This window comes from Castanea sativa, chromosome 7 (genome assembly GCF_040712315.1).
Source record: "Castanea sativa cultivar Marrone di Chiusa Pesio chromosome 7, ASM4071231v1".
Classification (NCBI taxonomy): domain Eukaryota; kingdom Viridiplantae; phylum Streptophyta; class Magnoliopsida; order Fagales; family Fagaceae; genus Castanea; species Castanea sativa.
The window spans coordinates 1,806,077-1,825,148 of record NC_134019.1 but is presented as its reverse complement, the minus strand read 5'-3'; the positions used below and the strand labels follow the sequence as shown (position 1 = coordinate 1,825,148).

The 19,072-nt window shown below is 34.4% G+C and overlaps 2 protein-coding genes across 2 annotated transcripts; both read right to left on the bottom strand.

The window, feature by feature from the left end:
• Positions 1-788: 788 nt before the first annotated feature.
• On the bottom strand, positions 789-9,533 carry LOC142644630 (uncharacterized). Its single transcript, XM_075819207.1, has 13 exons — positions 9,005-9,533; positions 6,763-6,915; positions 6,422-6,634; positions 6,239-6,328; positions 5,906-6,022; positions 5,547-5,816; positions 5,266-5,422; positions 4,884-4,961; positions 3,762-3,862; positions 3,094-3,264; positions 2,466-2,540; positions 1,768-1,875; positions 789-1,444 (listed from the first exon to the last, which is right to left on the bottom strand). The coding sequence occupies exons 1-13, from the start codon at positions 9,392-9,394 to the stop codon at positions 1,118-1,120; spliced, it is 2,250 nt and encodes a 749-aa protein (XP_075675322.1). The 5' UTR covers positions 9,395-9,533; the 3' UTR covers positions 789-1,117.
• A 3,891-nt stretch (positions 9,534-13,424) lies between these two features.
• Positions 13,425-18,825, bottom strand: LOC142643605 (protein trichome birefringence-like 16). Its single transcript, XM_075818291.1, has 6 exons — positions 18,554-18,825; positions 17,974-18,134; positions 17,239-17,448; positions 16,640-16,894; positions 15,892-16,087; positions 13,425-14,867 (listed from the first exon to the last, which is right to left on the bottom strand). Exons 2-6 carry the CDS (start codon positions 18,128-18,130, stop codon positions 14,039-14,041), a joined length of 1,647 nt encoding a protein of 548 aa, XP_075674406.1. The 5' UTR covers positions 18,131-18,134; positions 18,554-18,825; the 3' UTR covers positions 13,425-14,038.
• Positions 18,826-19,072: the final 247 nt, after the last annotated feature.

The following is a 19,072-nucleotide window of genomic DNA, read 5'->3' as shown; positions in this document are numbered from 1 at the left end:
TTGTTGAGAGGATCTTGAGAGTTGAGACAGATATGTTTGATCCAGTGTTGGGATTGTCTCCATGATTCCATTTATTAAGTAATCAGGGTAAACTATGTGCATTACTTCTTGCTATTATAGTTTATTTAAGGCCATAGTTTTCAAGTTTTCAGTGTCTATTATCTTATTAACTAATAGTGTTTTAAGGCAGTATTTCTTTCTCTTAAATCAAGGGAAGTAAAATTCCCTTCTACTCAATTAGAATTCCTACTATTCAGACCTGGTTAGAATGAGATTTCCTAATATTAAGACCTAATTAGAATGAAGTTCTTAACCCAATTTATAAAGCTTGGGTGTAACACAAAAATATACCGGAAACTCAATGCAGGGCATCCTAATCGAGTTCGCATCATGGCCCTCCAACTTTCTGAAGCCTGATGCATGTTTAGCTAACTTTAATTTACAGCACTTTCTACCCAAAACTTCAAGCCTCATTTCAGGTTGGGTGGGGCACAGCAACTGCAAATTAAATCAAATGCAGCCAGCAAAATTTTAAAAACCAATCCATGAAAAAAGGTATCTTCTTTATTTTTTTTTTTTCTTTCTTTTTGAGAAACGAGAAACAGTATCTTCAATATCAAATATATTTTGAACTTGTGACTGTCTCAAGAGTCAGCCAAAAAATGTCTACTGCAAATCTGTTGTCTTGAAGTAATCTAAGCGTGCATTTGGATTGGGCGTTTGCTACATTTGGCGTTTTGGAGCCTGAGTCCCACGTACTGTTCATGAACCAGCCACCCACAGAAAAATGCAGCAAGTGTTATACATTGTTTTCAGCTTTAAAAAATATTTTACTACAGTGTTTTCAGTAATAAATTTTCAGTTTTTAACAAAATAAGTGATATCCAAACAAACCCTAAGTATGCTCAACAGTACAAGTGTTAAAATTCCAAAGTATTTCGCTCCAGTCTATGAGTATCTAAGTTATAATAAAAAAATTATGTATTACTATACATAACCCTAAAGTATTAAATGCTAATGAGGTTAGTTTCTACCATCCTCTCATAAAGTATAAAGCAAAGCATGAAATAATTTTGAGCTCCTCTCAGCCCCAAAATGGGAAGGGAGGATGAATTTCTTATCGCCCATCACTTCCAGAACAGCAAACATTTGCACAACACTCAAAGCAGCCAAAACACGCTAGAGCAGTACAAAGCTGCGTTAACACGATTGCAGATTGGTTATTCATCTGGGAACAAAACTGGATGCCGCACATGCAACAGCAGTGATTACACAAACTGGCACAACAATTTGAAGTTGCCTTGATGAATATTTCGGCTGCTTCAGGTAATTTTGGTTCTTCAGACCCTGGAGGTTTATTATCAGCAGTTGCAGTCAAGTTGCCAAAGCCAATGCAAAGGCTTCCCAGGATTATCATTTTCTGGCCTTTAGGGTCTACAGTTTTCTGAGAATGGTTCAAAATGATCAGAAAACAGTTCATAAGCCATTATATAAACAGGCAAGTACACAAAATTAGACAATAAAAATTGGTTTGGACTAACAAAAATAATTCTTTTAAACAAGTCTACGTGTGAAAATAGACAAATTATTGGTTCAGCTAATGCATCTATAATCAACATCAGAAAGCATTTGATCTGAATATAAGTAGTCTTCTTTTTTTCAAGAGTAATCTCAAAATTGTATTTTCATGATTAGATGATTAACTTCAAATTCACAGGGAATGAAATATAAGAGTGGGGAAAGGTTAGCCAAATCATGAATGCATACCTCTTTTACCCCAGATGATTCTTTGGCTGTCTTTCCTCCTACTATCTCACATAGGACCATATGGGTATATTCAGACGCAACAGCAGTCTGTATGCTCATTTTTGCAACCTGCAAAAAAAAGAGTATGGGACCTGAAGTTCTTTTCATTACCAGGAATCAGAAACTTTAAAGTAAGGATAGGCAGAAATTGTCAATGACCTTCCTAGTCATTTCATGCACTATAAACATATATCTGTCAGTGACCTTACTAGTCATGTAATTATAAATTAAAAAAATTTATAAAAATTTATAAAAAAATAAAAAAATAAAAAAAAAGCCTTGCTACTTGCTAGTGATGTACTCAACATGTGGTATCTTATTAAGGGTAGAGATAGAGAGCCCTAATCTGTCAGAAACATTTCTAAACAATCAAGCATATGGGAAAAAATCCAAATGAGGGTTGTAATGAAAGCAATCAGAATCCTATTATTCAGAAAACTAGCTATTGTAAATTTTCTAGGAAGATTCAATCCTAGTTTATAATTGAACTTGCTAAAAAGCATTCAATTTGATCCAGCTCAAATCAAGCCAAAGCATTCAATTTGATCCAGCTCAAATCAAGCCATTTTGCATCTACATACCTTTTTTTTTGTTTTTGGGGGTGGGGGGTTGGGAGAGGTAGTTGAACAAAGGGGATAATTGAACACTAAACTACATACCTTTTCCTCAAGCTGTTTATTTTCTGAAAGCCACGCCTGAGCTGTAAGTAGTTCTATCTGTTCTTTTGCAAACACCTGTTACATAAAAAACACAAATGAGTGACAAGATAACAAGCCTTAGTTATAATATGAACGCACCACAACCTTAAACAATACTCAAGTCACGCAAGAAATACAAGGGACATAAACTTCGTTTTTGACAAATCACCCATGACATATATTTTCAACTAAAAAAAAATGGATTGCAAATGAACAAGCATGTTGACAAGTTAATAGATTGTTTCTAAGAGGTGGCAGCTCCAACATGGATCAAATCTTTGCCATCATGTCATTTTCAGAAAATCACCCCAAACTTATATTTAAAAACTAAATGGAAAATGAATAAGCAAGTTGACAAGTTAAGAGATGTATTTAAGAGGCGGCAGCTCCAACATGGGTCAAATCTTTGCCATCATGTAATTAGCCTAAATTCCAAATCAGGTAATGCTTCTCTTGACAGAGTATTAAAATTAAGCTAACCACACAAACACATGTATGTATATGTAAGAACATCTGGAATCACCATACTTGACCAAAAGATACAACATAAATAAGTAAAGGTGAACAGACTGACAAGTTGGTTTCTTACCCTGTCAATAGGTATGTCCTTTGCTTTTTCTACTTTCAAGTCTATCATATAATTACTCAAATCAGCCAAGACACCTTTAGCTTTAATAGTGTCCGGAAAATTTCCCCGGTATCTGCCAGATACAGTCAATGGACTCTCAGACGAAAGATCTGGAATATGAAAAGGATACACCTGTCACAATATTTGTAGATATATCAGGTAAGAATAGAATACCATATTTAATAAATTTTGGATATATTTGCCAACTTTCAGCAGATGTATTATGTCTAAGACTGATTCCATAATAAATGCATAGAAAATATAATTTAATATCATCCCTTGGATAATTATAGTAAATAGAAATAAAGACATACAGACAGTTGGAGAATAAACCTCACACATCAGGGAAAAAAATCTAGAACTTTAGTGCTCAAAGTTATAGAAATGTAGAAAGCATGATGGTAGATCTTCCTCACAGTGATGACAGAAGTTATTCTCAAACATAAATCCTAATTTATCATTAGCATAGAAAAGTAGAGCCTAAGTTGGTCCCTAGAGATATAGAGGTCAATGCACAAAGGAAGAGACAATTTTAACTATATGCATGTGAAACTATTGGAATAACTTAGTTTCATGGTAAAAACTATGAGATATGTTTGAGAACACTTAAAGATGAGAGACGGAGTTACCTCAACTTCATTGAGATCATCCAAAATGTCCACGGTTATATTTGAAAAAATGGGAGACAAAGCTCTGGTAAACAATCTTTGCATTCGGAATTCAACAGAATCTGACAGTTAAAACAAGAAGAAGAAAGAATCGATAAGCTTTGGTTTTATTGATACAAGGAAAAATCATAAATTTACAAATGTTTCTTATTAGTGAATACTATCTAATTAAAAGAGTACTTCCTAATGTAGAAAAATAGGAATATATATCTTAATCCTAAACATAAACACAACTCATTTCAATTCCCATCATTCTTAACATCACATAATTGGCAAACTACTGGATTGTGTTCCATTGCAAGTAAAGGCCATGACCTATTGCTGGTCCCATTAAGGCAGGGTCTTGGAGGTTGATGTTCTTATAGTCCTAAACTTAGAGCATTTTGGAATAAAACCCATGCACTTGTGCTTCATGGCTTCAAATTTAATCCATGTATATGCACAGTCTAATTATAATGTAATAAGGGCTCAAAGTTCACATATAAGCTGTAAGACTTACAGCCACACTCACTGAGTATGTCAAATTTATCCACAAAAAAAAAAAATTAAGCACTCAAATCTCTTGTAGAATTTGCTACAAAATGAATGGACATTGCCAGAAAATGGAGGAACAGTACCCAACAACCAGACCTAAAAACTGTACTCATTTAACTTGTTAAATTACCATTTCTCTCAAAAGCTTAAGTTCTCAGGAGAAGGTTAATCTAATCATTTAACCACATAATTCTAACCCCCCCCCCACACGTGAGCTCAAATTCCTTTTTAATACGTGAGGCCCAACATGTGGGATTTTAAATGGGAGATTGAGTGGAGGGATAGGGATCAAACTCAAGACTTCTTGTACTGATACCATATTAAATTAACAATTCTCCCAAGAGCTTAAACTGTTGGAAAATGGTTAATTTAATTATTTAATGACATAATTCTAACATAACTTATCACACTGAATTCTAGAGAGTTCAAAATTTTCCAATTGCTTATTCATATCGACATCCAAAATTATGTCATCTTAACCATATCAACAAGCTCCCAAGAATAAACTAATTCAAATTTAGTTTTGCAAATTCAATTTACAGGACTGACCTATATCATAAGCAGCATCATATTGGCCCCTGCCAATTGTTGCAAGCATTCGCAGGAAATAATGGTTGCAGAATGAACCTGAAATACATCCAGATAACTAGTCAACTAGAAGCACTACATAAAATAAGAAATCATAATTTCAATAGGTGCAAGTGCATAAATACCAAACATGTTCTAAACTTCTAATTAATCAGGAAAAATAAATGTCACTGATATTCAGCAGAAGCAAAGATTTGTTTACATCACATGTGAAAATATCAGAAATACTTCTAAGCAGTCTTTTTTTTTTGATAAGTATCAGATATACTTCTAAGCAGTCTTGAGGCAGCTAACCAGCACAAGGCTTCCAACCACAAAATAAAAATAAAACAAAAACCATTACCTATTCCAAAAGTGAAAATACGTGGACATATTGGTCTTCCATCTCTTAGATAATTTTTCATTGTATCACAAATGTGTCTCTCATCCTCTACAGCCCCATCAGTAACTAGAAAGATGATGGGAACTGAACCCCGGACATGGGATAGCATCTCCATTGCCTGAAAGAGAAGAGCAACTTATCTTTTGATACTTCCCAAGTGACACCAATGTCAAAAAAAAATGTCAAAACTAGAAGTGCATTAGTATAGATAAAAAGTTACTGAACCAACTACAAAATCATACTGTGTTCAGGGGATGTAAAATGTTTGTAGCACCCCCAGCTACAAAGTTCATGCTTATCCATTCAATGGCCCTTTCAACAGCTTCATTGGTTGCCAATTCCAGTGATGTTGAAAACAGATAAGTCTCTCCATTAAAAGCTATAATGCTAAATGAATCCTGTGGATCAAGCTTAGACAGGGCCGCAAATAGTGCATCCTTTGTGTCATCAATTGGCTTTCCCCGCATGCTTCCACTTATATCAACAACAAAAACTATATCCTTTCTGAACACCTATCAGATTGGATTATATGGAAAAAATTTTAATAAAAGAAAATCAAAATACAGAACATACCCATTAAATGATGAAGTACTAGACCAACCTTCCTACTTTTCTGATTTCCCGGAAAAAGATAGACACAAAATATCTCTCTTTGATCATTGTCATCCAAAGACGGAGATTGCAAGAGCACACTGCCAAATATATGACTTGAAGAGACCTGAAAAACAAGTAGATGTGCTAGATCGATAAGCTTCTATAAAATCTGTACATATCACAGTGAAAGGGCTTCTCACAAAAATACCCATGCATCTCTAATATGATCAGATATTTTTTTTTACATTCACATTCTAAGAAACCATCTTTTGATAAGCACTCAACTGTCCAGGATCAAGATATGGTGGCCAAAAAGAGAAAAAAGGAATCTGAATCTTACAGTGAAGGAGAAACTAAAATCAGTACTTGACCATGAGAGAACTTCTGATTCATAGAAGAAGCCCAAGTTTCCTACCTGGCGCCTTTTTTCCTAAAAGCCAGGGTAAAAGAACCACATCAGTTATTAAGTATATAATGAATTTAAAGTACCATACTACCATGGAAGTGTTAATGAAATATGCACCTTTAAAGGATGACTAATTTTCTTGCACAAAACTTGAGTTCCAGTACCAGCATTCACGTTTAGTTGTATCTTCTCTTTTTTTGGAAGTTTCTTTACAAGAGGAGTGACATACTCGGGGAAAGTAAATGGTACATTCAAGAATAACTCCCCGTCACTATATAAAAGTTTCTGAGACCAACTAATTTTTATTGACAGATTGGAACCCCCATCAACCTTGGAAGATAGGAAAAGAAAATTTTAGTTGAAGATGAATCAAACCAAATAAATTTAGACAATATATAACTCAAAGTTCTAACACACAACAAAAATCTCAAAGTTTGTTCTATTTAATAATTAGTTACCTGTGGAATTGATAAGGTAAATATGTGGGGTTTTAAAAAGCCCCAATCACCAGCTCGAGCTGCTTTTGCTGTCCCATCTCCGTCTTCCGTTGCAATGAGTTGAGTATGGTATGACTTTCCAAGCACATCAGCCGCAACACCTAGAATTGAACCCTGTTAGCCAAATAATATATTAATTGAGAACATAAGATCAAATTCCAGCACCTGTGAAGTAATGATATAGCAACAAAGTGTTCCACAAGTAGTACACATCCAAAGGATTATATTGTAAACCAAGAAGAATATTTTTTGACAATTAGATAGTTACACAACAGGAGAAGGGGTTTTTGAACCCAGGTTCTCATGATAAGGGAGAGAAGGTAATGTCATGGATCAAGATCAAGTTACACTTTGTGCAACTTTTGTTTAATGTTAAATCACCAAATAATTCTTTATTGGATTAATATTTTAAAAATCCCACAGTGAAATTACATTTTCTTTATGCTCTTAACAAGCACATAGAATTTCATGTCAATTGGTTGTTACTTACTATTTAATCCATAAACTCATCTTTTATGCATAATTCTAAAATACAAAAAAAAAAAAATATATATATATATATATATATAAAACAAAACAAAACACAACAACCATTGAAAAATAAAAATTTTATAGATTATTATTAAAAAAAATTATAAATTATATAGCTATTGATTAATGATTATCTTCAAATTTTGTAATCATAGAGTTTAAGAAGAAATGTAATCCAACGATGAGTATGTCAAGATACACCTCCAATAAAAAATTATTGAATGATGTAATATTACTATAAGTTAAACCATGTGTAACACTCTCTCTCTCTCTCTCTCTCTCTCTCTCTCTCTCTCTCTCTCTCTCTCTTCTGTGTGTGTGTGTGTGTGTGTGTGTGTGTGTGTGTGTGTGTGTGTGTGTGTGTGGGCGGGCGGGCCTTAGCATGCACCACATGATTCAGTACCTCTATAACAGCTCTTACATATCCCAAACAATCTATCGCTCTCTCTCCCCCTTTCTCTCCCTCTCTCAATACTTGAAAATGTTTATGAGTACCTAGGAAAAAAGCTATCTTATATCAAACTTCTTGATGCACCGTACAATGATTGTCCTCCAATCCTAGACTCCCATTTTGGATGTAAGTGGACAAAGATTCTAAATAGGGTAAAAAATAGCTTCCTTTTCTAGGCAATTTTAAACAATTTCCAAGTTTATTTCTTCGTTCTTTCTGAAACTCAAATTGACACCTGTTCTTTACTTCTTTCTAAACTTAGGGATCGTATATTCTCTAACAAGTGGTCTCTCCAAATACAATCCTTCAACTTCTAAATTATACATCCACAATAAAGAATTTAAATTCACAAAGCTCTCCACGTCTCATCCATTATAAACACAACAAATTTCACGACTTTCTTCACAATGTAAGAGGTTTATGTTGCGGCATGTGATTAGTTTAATGTTACTCTCACAATGGAACCAATATTAACATCACTTTTATTTTACACTAATCACAGTCCATCATCTCAACAATTGTAAAGATAAAATATATAAATAATTGAGATTTATTATGTATCTAGACTTATTGTACAAACAAAAGAAACAAGTTCATTGTTAACCTGAAAGTGCAAAGCATTAGCAACCCCAAAAAACCAAATTTCAATTTTTAACTAAAAAAACGCCTAAGCTCATAAGATTTCAAATTGTGATTACTTTCACATGAATCGCACCACTCTTATTGTACACTAATCACAACATGTCACTTCAACAATTGTAAATGATAATATTTTTTGAGATATATTTCGTATCTAGACTTTTTGTACTTGCAAAAGAAATAAGTACACTGCTTGTAAAATGAATTCAAATTGACAAACTGGGCCCCAAAAAAGATTCAAACTTCAACTCAGAAAAATGCTTCACCTCGTAACAAACAAAAGAATCACACTGTTTGTAACCCATAATTTTTAGCACAATCCCCTAAAAAACTTCAATTTCACAAACTGACCCCAACAAAAAAAAAAAATTCAAACTTCAATTCAGAAAAAAAACGTACCTGCTCTGCTCATACTAACAAAAGAAACACACTGTTTATTTGTAACCCAAATTCAAAACTTCATACAAATACAAACAAAATAAAGCTAAAACTAAAAATCCCAACAAAACCCAGATTCAAAAACAAAGAGAAAAAAACCAAAACTTGAATTGAAAAAAACACACAACAGACACAGACACAGACCTGTTCTCCCATGGGGATAGCTATAAGACAGTCACAGCTTCTGCTTCCCATAACACAGTGCACTCTCCACGACCCAGAAACTCTAACGAACGCAGTGTCCAGATAACAATCAACCTCCAGCTCAACTCCGTTCATCTGCAACGGAATCAGCGCCGGCGGGTCCATCCTCCCATACACGTGTGGCTGGTAGCTCGGTATGTCCGGATTGTCCACCATCGCCGGGTCATTTATCACCGCGTAAACCATCACCGCCGTCGGCAGACCCTCTGTCGTCGCCGCCGGAGACTTTCCCATCGGCGCCACCGGCCTCGGCGGCGCCGCCTTCCCTCCGTACACGCGCTTTGCTAGCTTCAACCCATCTTCCACAGCTTTCACAAAATCCTCAGCCATCAATTAAATAGTAACTTTTTTTTTTTTGAATGGGATTTGGGTGTTTTTAGCGATTGAAGTGACCGACTATTTGTGTGTTTTGTTGAATTGTTTGAATTTGAATTTGAATTTATGGGAGAAAGTGACGGACGGTGGTGGAGAACCGAGGTGGTGGACAAGGACAACTTTAAATTAAAATGAAAAGTTGTATTTATTAGTATTCATCAATTGTCTTTTGTGTGTTTTTTGAGACACGTACGTTTTGGTTAAAGTTTTTTACGTGACATGTAAGGAATGCAAAGAGAGATTCTCGTATCAGATGCTTCATTTGGCCAAAGTTTACTTTTTGATTGATTTGCTTAAGTTTGTAATCACCATTAATTTGATTTAATTAATGGGATGATGATGATGATGATGATGAGGAATTGATTTTGTTTAGAGGAAAAGAATAAGGAAAAGTTTAGAACCATATAATTTTTCACAACTTCTTGTCATAATCGTGAAAGGCGAGAGTGTAATTGGTAAAAAAAAAATAGTGGGTATATGTATAAGTGATAACTAACCACTTACAACCTACTATGTTAGAGTTATAGTAAAAAAATTGTGAAATAATTTATGATCTTAAAATTACTCAAAGAATAATAAGGGAATAGGTGTTGAGTGTAGTGGTTCGAATTTGGAATGATGAATCACTGGTTTCTTTTGGGTTTAAGATTTGCTTTGGGACTTTATTTTGATTGGTTAATGATGTTTGTTTTGGGATAGGATCAAAGTAGTACGGATTGTGGAACAATAAAAATGATTTTTTTTTTCATTTAGAAATGATAGAAAAGAAAGAGATAAGATGTAAGATATATTGTTAAAGGGAAAACTTATGGGATTACCAATTGATTTTTTTGACAACTTATCGGATTACTAATTGATTCTAATTTGAGAAGAGAGAGCACAATTTTACCATGTTCTAAGAGTATCTAAAAAATTTCCGAAAAAAAAATATCAAACATATGTGAGATATATCTAAATAAAAAATGTGTGCTAATTTTTAGGGGAAAAAAAAAACTTGAATCTATCTAGTGGAAAGTTAAATTGAGATTTTTTTTTTGATAGTTTTTTTTATTTTGAATTTAAAAACTATTTTGAATTTTGTTGAATTGCGATGTTAATCTTATTTCTTTTTTTTAGGAATAAAGACTATATAATTAGATCATGGCCATTTTTTTGAAATTTTTCTAAAGTAATGACTAACTTCCTAAATCTTCATTTTTTTTTTTATGAGAAGATTTAGGAAGTTAGTCATTACTTTAGAAAAATGTCAAAAAAATGGCCATGATCTAATTATATAGTCTTTATTCCTAAAAAAAAGAAATAAGATTACACAATAATATAATATAAATAAACAACCCATCTCTCTCTTCTCCCGCTGCCTCTCCTGCTCTTTCTCTCTCTAGCACCACCCATCGATTCAAACCCTACCACACAGCAACTGAAGCTAAAAGCAACCATGAAAACTAAAACCAACCCACACTACCACCCAACACCACTGAACCAACTCAAACACAAAACAATTCAACCCCATGAGCATCACTAAATAAAAATGACCCATAACCACCATCACAAACAACCCACCACCATAGTAATTGGAATCGCCAAAACTCAACAATCGCGAGCAAAACCCAACAACCAACGTCAATCCACCATCTACACCATCACTTTTCCTCCTCGAAGCCGTTGTTGTTCACCAGAAAGAGAGACAAAGTAACAAAGTTGAATAAACTAAACGATTTGAAGTTTAGAAACAAAGCTACAATAAGTTGTTAAGCATTAGCATTGAGGGGGTGTAAAACCCTCTGAATTGTGATTTTACATTTTCAAATGCCCAAAACATGCTTTATTCAAGTTGCTATTGCTAAAAAATGTTAGCAACTATAAATAGTAAGCTTGTATATATACAAACTACTATAGCATGGTTGTAAAACAAATATATATTATTTTATTTGGCTTGTTTTAGAGGATGAGATAGAAAAGGAGTGGAAAGGAGAGAAAGAGTTGGGGAGGAAGAGAGAGAGATGAATAAATAAATTAATAGGGTTTAAAATAAGAATTGGGATGTTAGGTGAGTTATAAAATAGGATAGTAAAATAAATAAAGTAGTTTTTGAGTGTGTAAAATAAGTATTTTTGCAGATACTTGGATGCAAATGCTAAAGGTAAGAAGTTACTATAGCAAAGTTTTAAATTTTTTTTTAAGTATAAGAACCTGGACATAGATAATATTTTGGTGTTTGGAGTGCTAAAATAGGATTTTGAGAATTTTTTAATTTTTTTTCTTTTTGTTGAATTAGTGTTTTATTGATTGAAAATAACAATATTACAATCCAAAGAACTAATGCTCTAATATTGTCTCTCTTTTTTTTTTTCTTTTTCCTTTTTGGCTGAAAGTGATATTACATTGTTGGACAAGGTAAATTTTTTATTTTATTTTAGGATGTAACACTATTAAAGTTCTTTGATAATGAAGCAAATTTTGATCCATGTAATAGTCTTACTCTTACCTAAGAAAATGTAGGTAAATATTGCCCTTACCAATTTTATTATTCAAGACTTGATAATGAATGTCATTAATAGCATATTAATAACAAAATAAATTCTAAATTATATTTTTATATTTTCCTTTTCTTTCCCCTAATTAGGTCATCAAGAACTTGCCAAGGGCCTTATAGTTGAATTGGCACCTCTTCATTGTTAGGGGTTTAGAGGAGAAAAGTTCGAGTTGTGGAGTTAACAACATATAATAATTTTCTATATATATAAATAAAAAAAAATCATAAAAAACTTTTTGAGAATCTAAAACTACTCTCCCAAAAGTTATTGGTCAAAAGTTTCAATATCAAGACCTCATAAATCTCATTAGACCTTAAAAATCATTAGGTTAACTCAAAAGGTTGTAGCAAGAGGTTTAGTGTTGTGAACCGGAAAAAAAAAATATAAATTACTAGTTTAGTCAATTCAAGATGACTAATTTTCTAAACATTAAGAGAAAGAAATAGACTTCTTTTGAGTTTAATCCGGCTTAATTTTCATTAATGCATTTAGAGTACATGAACAGCCAAGACAAGATAAGGTAATTTCATCAATCCTACTGTATAACATAGGAATTGATCTTATCCTAAAGCATAAGAATTAATTTGAATATATTAAATAAATAACAATACTAATCTATTTAAGAGTCTTATTTTATCACTAAACTAAATTCAAATAATTTATCTAATTAAACAAAATTCTATTTCTAAAAAAAAAAAACTAAACTAAATTCAAATAATTTATCAGCTGGTCATAATATTTAGACAATCTACTATTTGTGCCAAGGGAAATTTGGCGCATCAATTGTGGCACAATTGTGCCAAAGTCGACAATCTAGTGCTGCCATATCACAAGACAGTTTCAATTTGACACGAAATTATCTAATTAGCAAATAAAGAAAGCATGATGATGATGATGATGATGATTGATGGATATCTTGTGAGGCATGGCCAATAACAATCGAGCAGGCATGTCATTTATTAATGAGTCAAGGTTTCCCAACAGCTGGTGCTCCAATCCATGTGAATAAAATTATATATATCTCCAATCCACATTCCCTGTATTGATGATGAAGGTAACTTTGAAGGTGTCCACACTCCAAAACTCAAAACTCCAAAGACCCAACATAAGAAAAGTCAACTTGACCAGTTCATCATCTCCACAAGGATTCATGGAGACCCACAGGGTAGTCACTCGTCAAGGCATCTTTTTAGGCATTTTGTGTGTGTTTGTAGCTGTTGTCTGCTCCTCTACAGAGACCTTGGCCCCAATTCTTATCTGTATGTATACTTCATGTAAAAATGTTTTGTTTTATGTTGGAGTTAGAAACATGAATGGGTTGGCACTAGGCACAACTGTGAATAGCTCTCTAACCTCAGGTTACAGATTTTCTGTTTAGGTTGCCAGTTGTAAATGCTTCAGAACACTTTGTTTACTAATAGCAACATTTTTCTTAGGTACAAAAATGATCATATATAAAATTGGGTAAAACTTAAATATATTAAGTTCTCCAATTGAAGTTGAACACCTAGTTGTATTGACCAATAAAACACAAATAGGGTACAATTTTGCATACAGTTTTTGCCATGATTTCAAGCCCAATTTTGCATCTGTTCGTTGCTCCACTATAGCCTTTTATTTCTTTTCACACTACTAGCATTTAGCATCAACTATCTGAAGATAATCCAAAATTCATTTGAAGGAAAGGGCCGTCTCACACTTCTATAGTGGCGTTTCGCCCACAAACCCCAATTTAGAAAGTGAAATGCACCATCAAAAGGCAAAAAAATTAACCTACAAACAGAAGGGGCTGCATCTACAAACATGTGGAGTGCAGGGACTTATATAGTCCACATGTCTAAAAAGAACAAACCTATTAACCATTTGGATGCAATTTTGTCAACAGATTGGTCAGCGAATAAACTCCACTATAGAACCTAGTCTCATCCCGTGTCACTGCATCTTGTGGAATAGCATGTTGTTCAGAATCTTCGGCCGGTGATCTTTAGCCAAGCCGTGGAAAGGCAGAGCAAAACCTGCTAAAGCCACACCGTAGTATTCTTCATTAACCACCTATTACAATGGACTAAATTTGTGCAAAAAGGATTTCGTTCCATGTATCAGGAACACCAGGTAAACACCAATGCAGACAATCTTGCACTCCTGATCTGGCACTTTGGCTAAACCGGGATATATGACCCTCATCTCTGAGCTGGGAAAGAGCTGTTATGTCCAAGAGCTTAACCCCAGTTCCCTTCACTGCACCTGCAGCACTTTCATCACTGGACTTATCTTGTAATACTTCTATTCCCACTGACATAGGGGTAGTCTTGTCACAACTCCCACCTGTGTTCCAGTCCCCACCAACAAAATGCCTAGGTGAGATGGTCCGATAGAAGGCTTTCAACCCTGGATATTTTGGCAGTTGTGAGTTCACCCAATCCACAATGCTATAAACTGTCAAATTCTTGGCCTTCCAAATCATTGCTAAATCCTTGTTGGTATTTGGTACACCCCCAACATACATTACCCATTTGTTGGCTTTAAGCTTTCCTCGATTCCAATGGTGTCCTGTGTTGAGTACTAGAACATCAAATTTGTGAAGAAATTGACGCAAGAATGCTGGCGGCCGATCAAGGTGCATGGCATAATCAGTGTTGGGGTTTGTCTTTTCGATGGGTTCCACATCACAGAGGCTTGCTGACCAGTAGAAGAGTATGGTGGTGTTGGTGCTTGGGAACCGATGTGCCCAGCCATTTGGACGAGCATCACCACGAGCTTGGATTATTCCATATTCATTTCCAACGTCTATGACATCATGTCTCTCCTTACCACCAGTGATCATGCACATTAAAGACTGGTACTGCTGCCGGCCCAATGAATCTCCAACAAAAGCTAGAGTTTTTCCTTGCATCCTGAATGCATTAATACAATCATCACATCAGCATACATATTTAGGCTATACATAAACAAAGCAAAAAGTAAAGCAACAATTCCTGTAAACCTTGAACCAAAGCAAACAAGTACATAAACATAAGTGATCCAAATTTCCTGAGAGTGGGAAAGACATTGGAGAACAGAATGGGGGGAAGGGGGAGTTTTAGGTTCTGGTATGCCCAGCCTAAGAATCTGCAACTTGGGCTGACCAGTGTGCCCTCCAGCACTGAGCTGTGACCCAATAGCCTGACACAATTAAAGCAGTAATTTGATGTGCAGAGGAAAGGTGGAGTATGAGGTGGAGAAAATCACATTGTCATGCCAACCCAGGCGAAGAGAGGAAATGGTGATAATTATGTGTTGGCAGGATTGGGTAGTTTAAGAACCAAAGTTTAAGAACCAGCAGTAGTGATATCACTAAAACTAAATTTCTAGGAAGATTAAGTTACCATATCTCTCAACCAAATGCTGCCCACTGCAAGTCATAAGGAAGAGATCTATCTAGGAAAACCCCACACTTAAAAAAACAGTCATTTGGGCCAAGCATGGATTGAATCTAAAAGGAAAAGATTATAAAAGATCAGTTCCTCCTAGCATGGCTTAATTTGGCCAGGCCAAAACAAAGGACAGAATTTCTTCCAAATCAGTTTGAAGGAAATTTCTTCCAACCCACTATGTGACGGTTCATAAGACCACCAATGTCTACTTTTAGTCACATGACTATGTGACTTGTTTAAATGAATTAATGACTCGTGATATAATCATGAGATACATGTGAATGGTCTTACGAACCGCCATAAAATGGGTTGGAGATTCCTCCAACCTAGTTTGGAGGAAAACTTTGTGCAATGAACAAAGAGAACACCTTGAAAATTAAATGGTTCATTGAACTATAGCCATTAACCCAATAAAATAGTAACAAGTCTTCTCATAAATAAATAAAAAATAGTAATAAGTCTTAACTATTTTAATTCAAATTTTAAATAAAAAATTATAACATACTTCCTCAAGAATTTAGACCCTTCAAATTCTTCCATCTGACAATATTTAGGCTGCCACCGAAGCTTCTCATAGGCAAAATCTGTTCGCTGTGTCAACCGGCAGGCCCACATCCCTGACAGCCATTGCTTACAATTGAACCCAGAATATAAAGGCCGATTATTGTCCGGAACCCATTTTCCTTTTGCATAGTTACAAGCTGGAGAAAGTTCAGAAAAGACACAACCATGAATATATGTAGAACACAGAGCAAATGAATCAATATCATCAAGGTTTTACAACAGCAATCATAAGGTATAAAATCTGAGAATAATACAATCATGTCATACATGTTTTCAAAACCATTACGCCAATTTGTCAAAGAGAACCATGTAAACACCTCAATGTTTATTACATTTCAGTGCACTAATGTAATCTGTGCTTCCCTCACAAGATGCTGTTGTTAATAACTTGTTATACTGTACTTGAATGATAAGGCCACTTCTCAAAAAGAAGCAGCTAACAATAGACTGTCCAAAATGGGGTCATCTTTGTCAGAATTTCTAGCTTAGATTAAGGGACATTTCACTAAGCTGTGGTTAACAGAAACTCAAATTAAAGTCTACATTGAGGAGCATGCACATCATTTTCTCCTAGAGACAAACAAACTACTCTTCATAGATATTCTTCACCAAGTCTTCCGTAAGTTTGAAGAGTTTGGGAACTAGAATCCATAAGACAACCAATTAAAAAAATAAAAACAATACTCTACCTTGATTTTCCTTAAGTATTGTCAAATTTTTATCATCTTTCCTCCCAACTACAGAGCTACTAGATGGGGAACCCGTTCTTGTTGACATATCCAAAATTTGTTCTACTTGTTTCGAATGTTGATCTACCATGTTAAGAGGTTTTCCTTCTACTTCTGTTGGACTTGTAGGGCCTTCTGCACCACCCTTTTTTTCTGCTTCCTGGATCTGTTTGTCTTTTGCTTCTTCTTCTTCTTCTGATACATTTGTGCGGATTTCTACATGAGCACAACAAAACACAAAAATTAAGTCCCAAATTTATCAAGATGTCTATAATGTATGGACGGAAATATTGACATCAAGAAGAACAATTCTCCAATCAATTTTTCAAAATACCAATTAGAACATACGGGATTTGTGATAATCATTTTGAAATACTACCATTATAAGCCAGAAAGAACTTGAGCAAGAAGAGATTTTGGTAATTTGATCTAATGACATAAAAAGTTTGAAAAACAAAAGGAGGGACATGTAGGGTATCCAATCACCAAAGCAATGGTATACTTTAGAACTTGCGTCTAACTTTTTTATACTAAAAAAACAAAAGAGACGCAAATCTTACCCCCATTCTGATCAGTGGTGGTTAGTAAATCGCTGTTTTTCTCTTGCCTTGTAGGAGAGCTTTGCACAGAATTCTCTGGATCAGCTAAATCCAAATTCAGTTCTTCATCATTTTCAGTAAATTTTTCTCGAAATGATGACACATCTTTGCCCACAATAATTTGTGATTCTGAAAATACCACGCCAGCTACAGGTTTACTCACAATAACATCTGCATAAAACAAACAGTGAACAAAAAAGAAATACTAAAATAGCAAAATTAAAAGTCTATTTAGTATTTCATTCAAAGAATAACCACACTGAGAGACTCCTCATTTTCACAATTATCACCCATCCTTTCCAGAAAATTATCCAAAATCCAGATTCAGGTTTCAGTTTTATCATTCTTTAACACAACATAAACCAACAAATCCTCAATTTAAACAGCTAGAAGATTTCTATTCTTTTAGTATCGCCCTCAATCCTATGGGTTCTAGTTAGCTCAACTAGTAAAGTCTCTTATCGTGAATAAGGGTCATGGGATCAGATCCTACCCACACTAAAAAGAAACCAATCATAATAGATGCTTTAGGTTCAAATATATCTACTAATTACCACAAAGACAAGCCACCAATTGGATGGATTTAAACCCGGGTTTCTTATTTGAGACTTTACTTAAATAAAACTCATTGTAATAATAACAATTAACAAATGTGTTTATATAGAAAACTGAACATATATAGAAGTGAAGGCTAACCTGGAGTCAACTGCAAATGAGTTTGCGGTGGCAAGAAGGCGGAAAGAAGCGGGGTTTTCTCCCATGCCCATATAAGAAAAGTTGTGCACATAAGCACAATGGTTACCATAGCAAGCTCTCTAGTCCTCAATCCATACAAACCTCCTCCTTTCATCATATTCCTATATACAACATTACAAAACAGCATCACAAAGTTCAAAATGCAATGATCTAAAATATGCACAACATGGTACCTATTAAAAATGCAAAAAATGTAACTAAACTCGAAATAAATTTAAGAAATTTAGATCATTTAATAGAACCATTTCGGATCGGAAACTATATCTATAGTTCACCATCATTAGTTTGTAATAATAATTATTAGCATGCAAACCAAAGAGAGATCAGACACAACACAAAAAGTGACAACATAATAGTAATATTATTTATCATTTAAGCAAAGCAAATTTAGAAAAATTGAAATCACGGGTCGGCTAATTATTATGACTCCGAAAGGACCATAATTATATATAAAAATGGAAAAACAAGAACTGGGTTTCCACAATTGGCATGCAAAAGGCAATAAAGTAAAGAAATTTACCGAAAATTAAACGGAAATCAGTACTCCAGGTATGATGTACTTTTAACACATTAAAACTCTGAGGAAAATATTTATGAATACAGTTACCAAAAAAGAAGAGAAAGTTCTATGCTGAAATGGGGTCTACAGAGTCTGGAAATGGAGGACTTTTTGAGAGAGAGAGGGCCCTGTGAAGGAGAAGAAGAAGAGAGAAGCGAAAGACGCGGAAAAGTCTTTCAAACTGCACGACACGACACGCTTTGGAGGAGCTTTGGTGCAAAACAGCAAGCCACAAATAGAGTTATCGCTAATTGCTGTCTTTTTCATTCTATTCTTTTCGTGTTTTAAAATTGCATAAATCAAAGTCACACATTAACAAACATGATTAAGATGAAGACCATATGACATGGTCTTTGATGTCGACAAATAATGACAATACCTTGCCTGCCACAGTTTTTCCCCATAAACGACGTGTAGCTTTTAGGACAAGCTTTTTTTGGTCTAAAAGAAAATAAGAACACAAATAAAAATATGATAGTG

Coding starts and splice junctions, on each gene's coding strand:
- LOC142644630 (XM_075819207.1), bottom strand. CDS start 9,394: ATGGCTGAGGATTTTGTGAAAGCTGTGGAAGATGGGTTGAAGCTAGCA. Junction 6,635..6,762: donor TTACCTTATCAATTCCACAG/GTAACTAATTAT, acceptor CTATCTTCCAAG/GTTGATGGGGGTTCCAATCT. Junction 1,876..2,465: donor ATAAACAGCTTGAGGAAAAG/GTATGTAGTTTA, acceptor TTTTTTTTGCAG/GTTGCAAAAATGAGCATACA.
- LOC142643605 (XM_075818291.1), bottom strand. CDS start 18,130: ATGATGAAAGGAGGAGGTTTGTATGGATTGAGGACTAGAGAGCTTGCT. Junction 16,895..17,238: donor CACCACTGATCAGAATGGGG/GTAAGATTTGCG, acceptor GTGCTCATGTAG/AAATCCGCACAAATGTATCA. Junction 16,088..16,639: donor AATACTTAAGGAAAATCAAG/GTAGAGTATTGT, acceptor AACTTTCTCCAG/CTTGTAACTATGCAAAAGGA.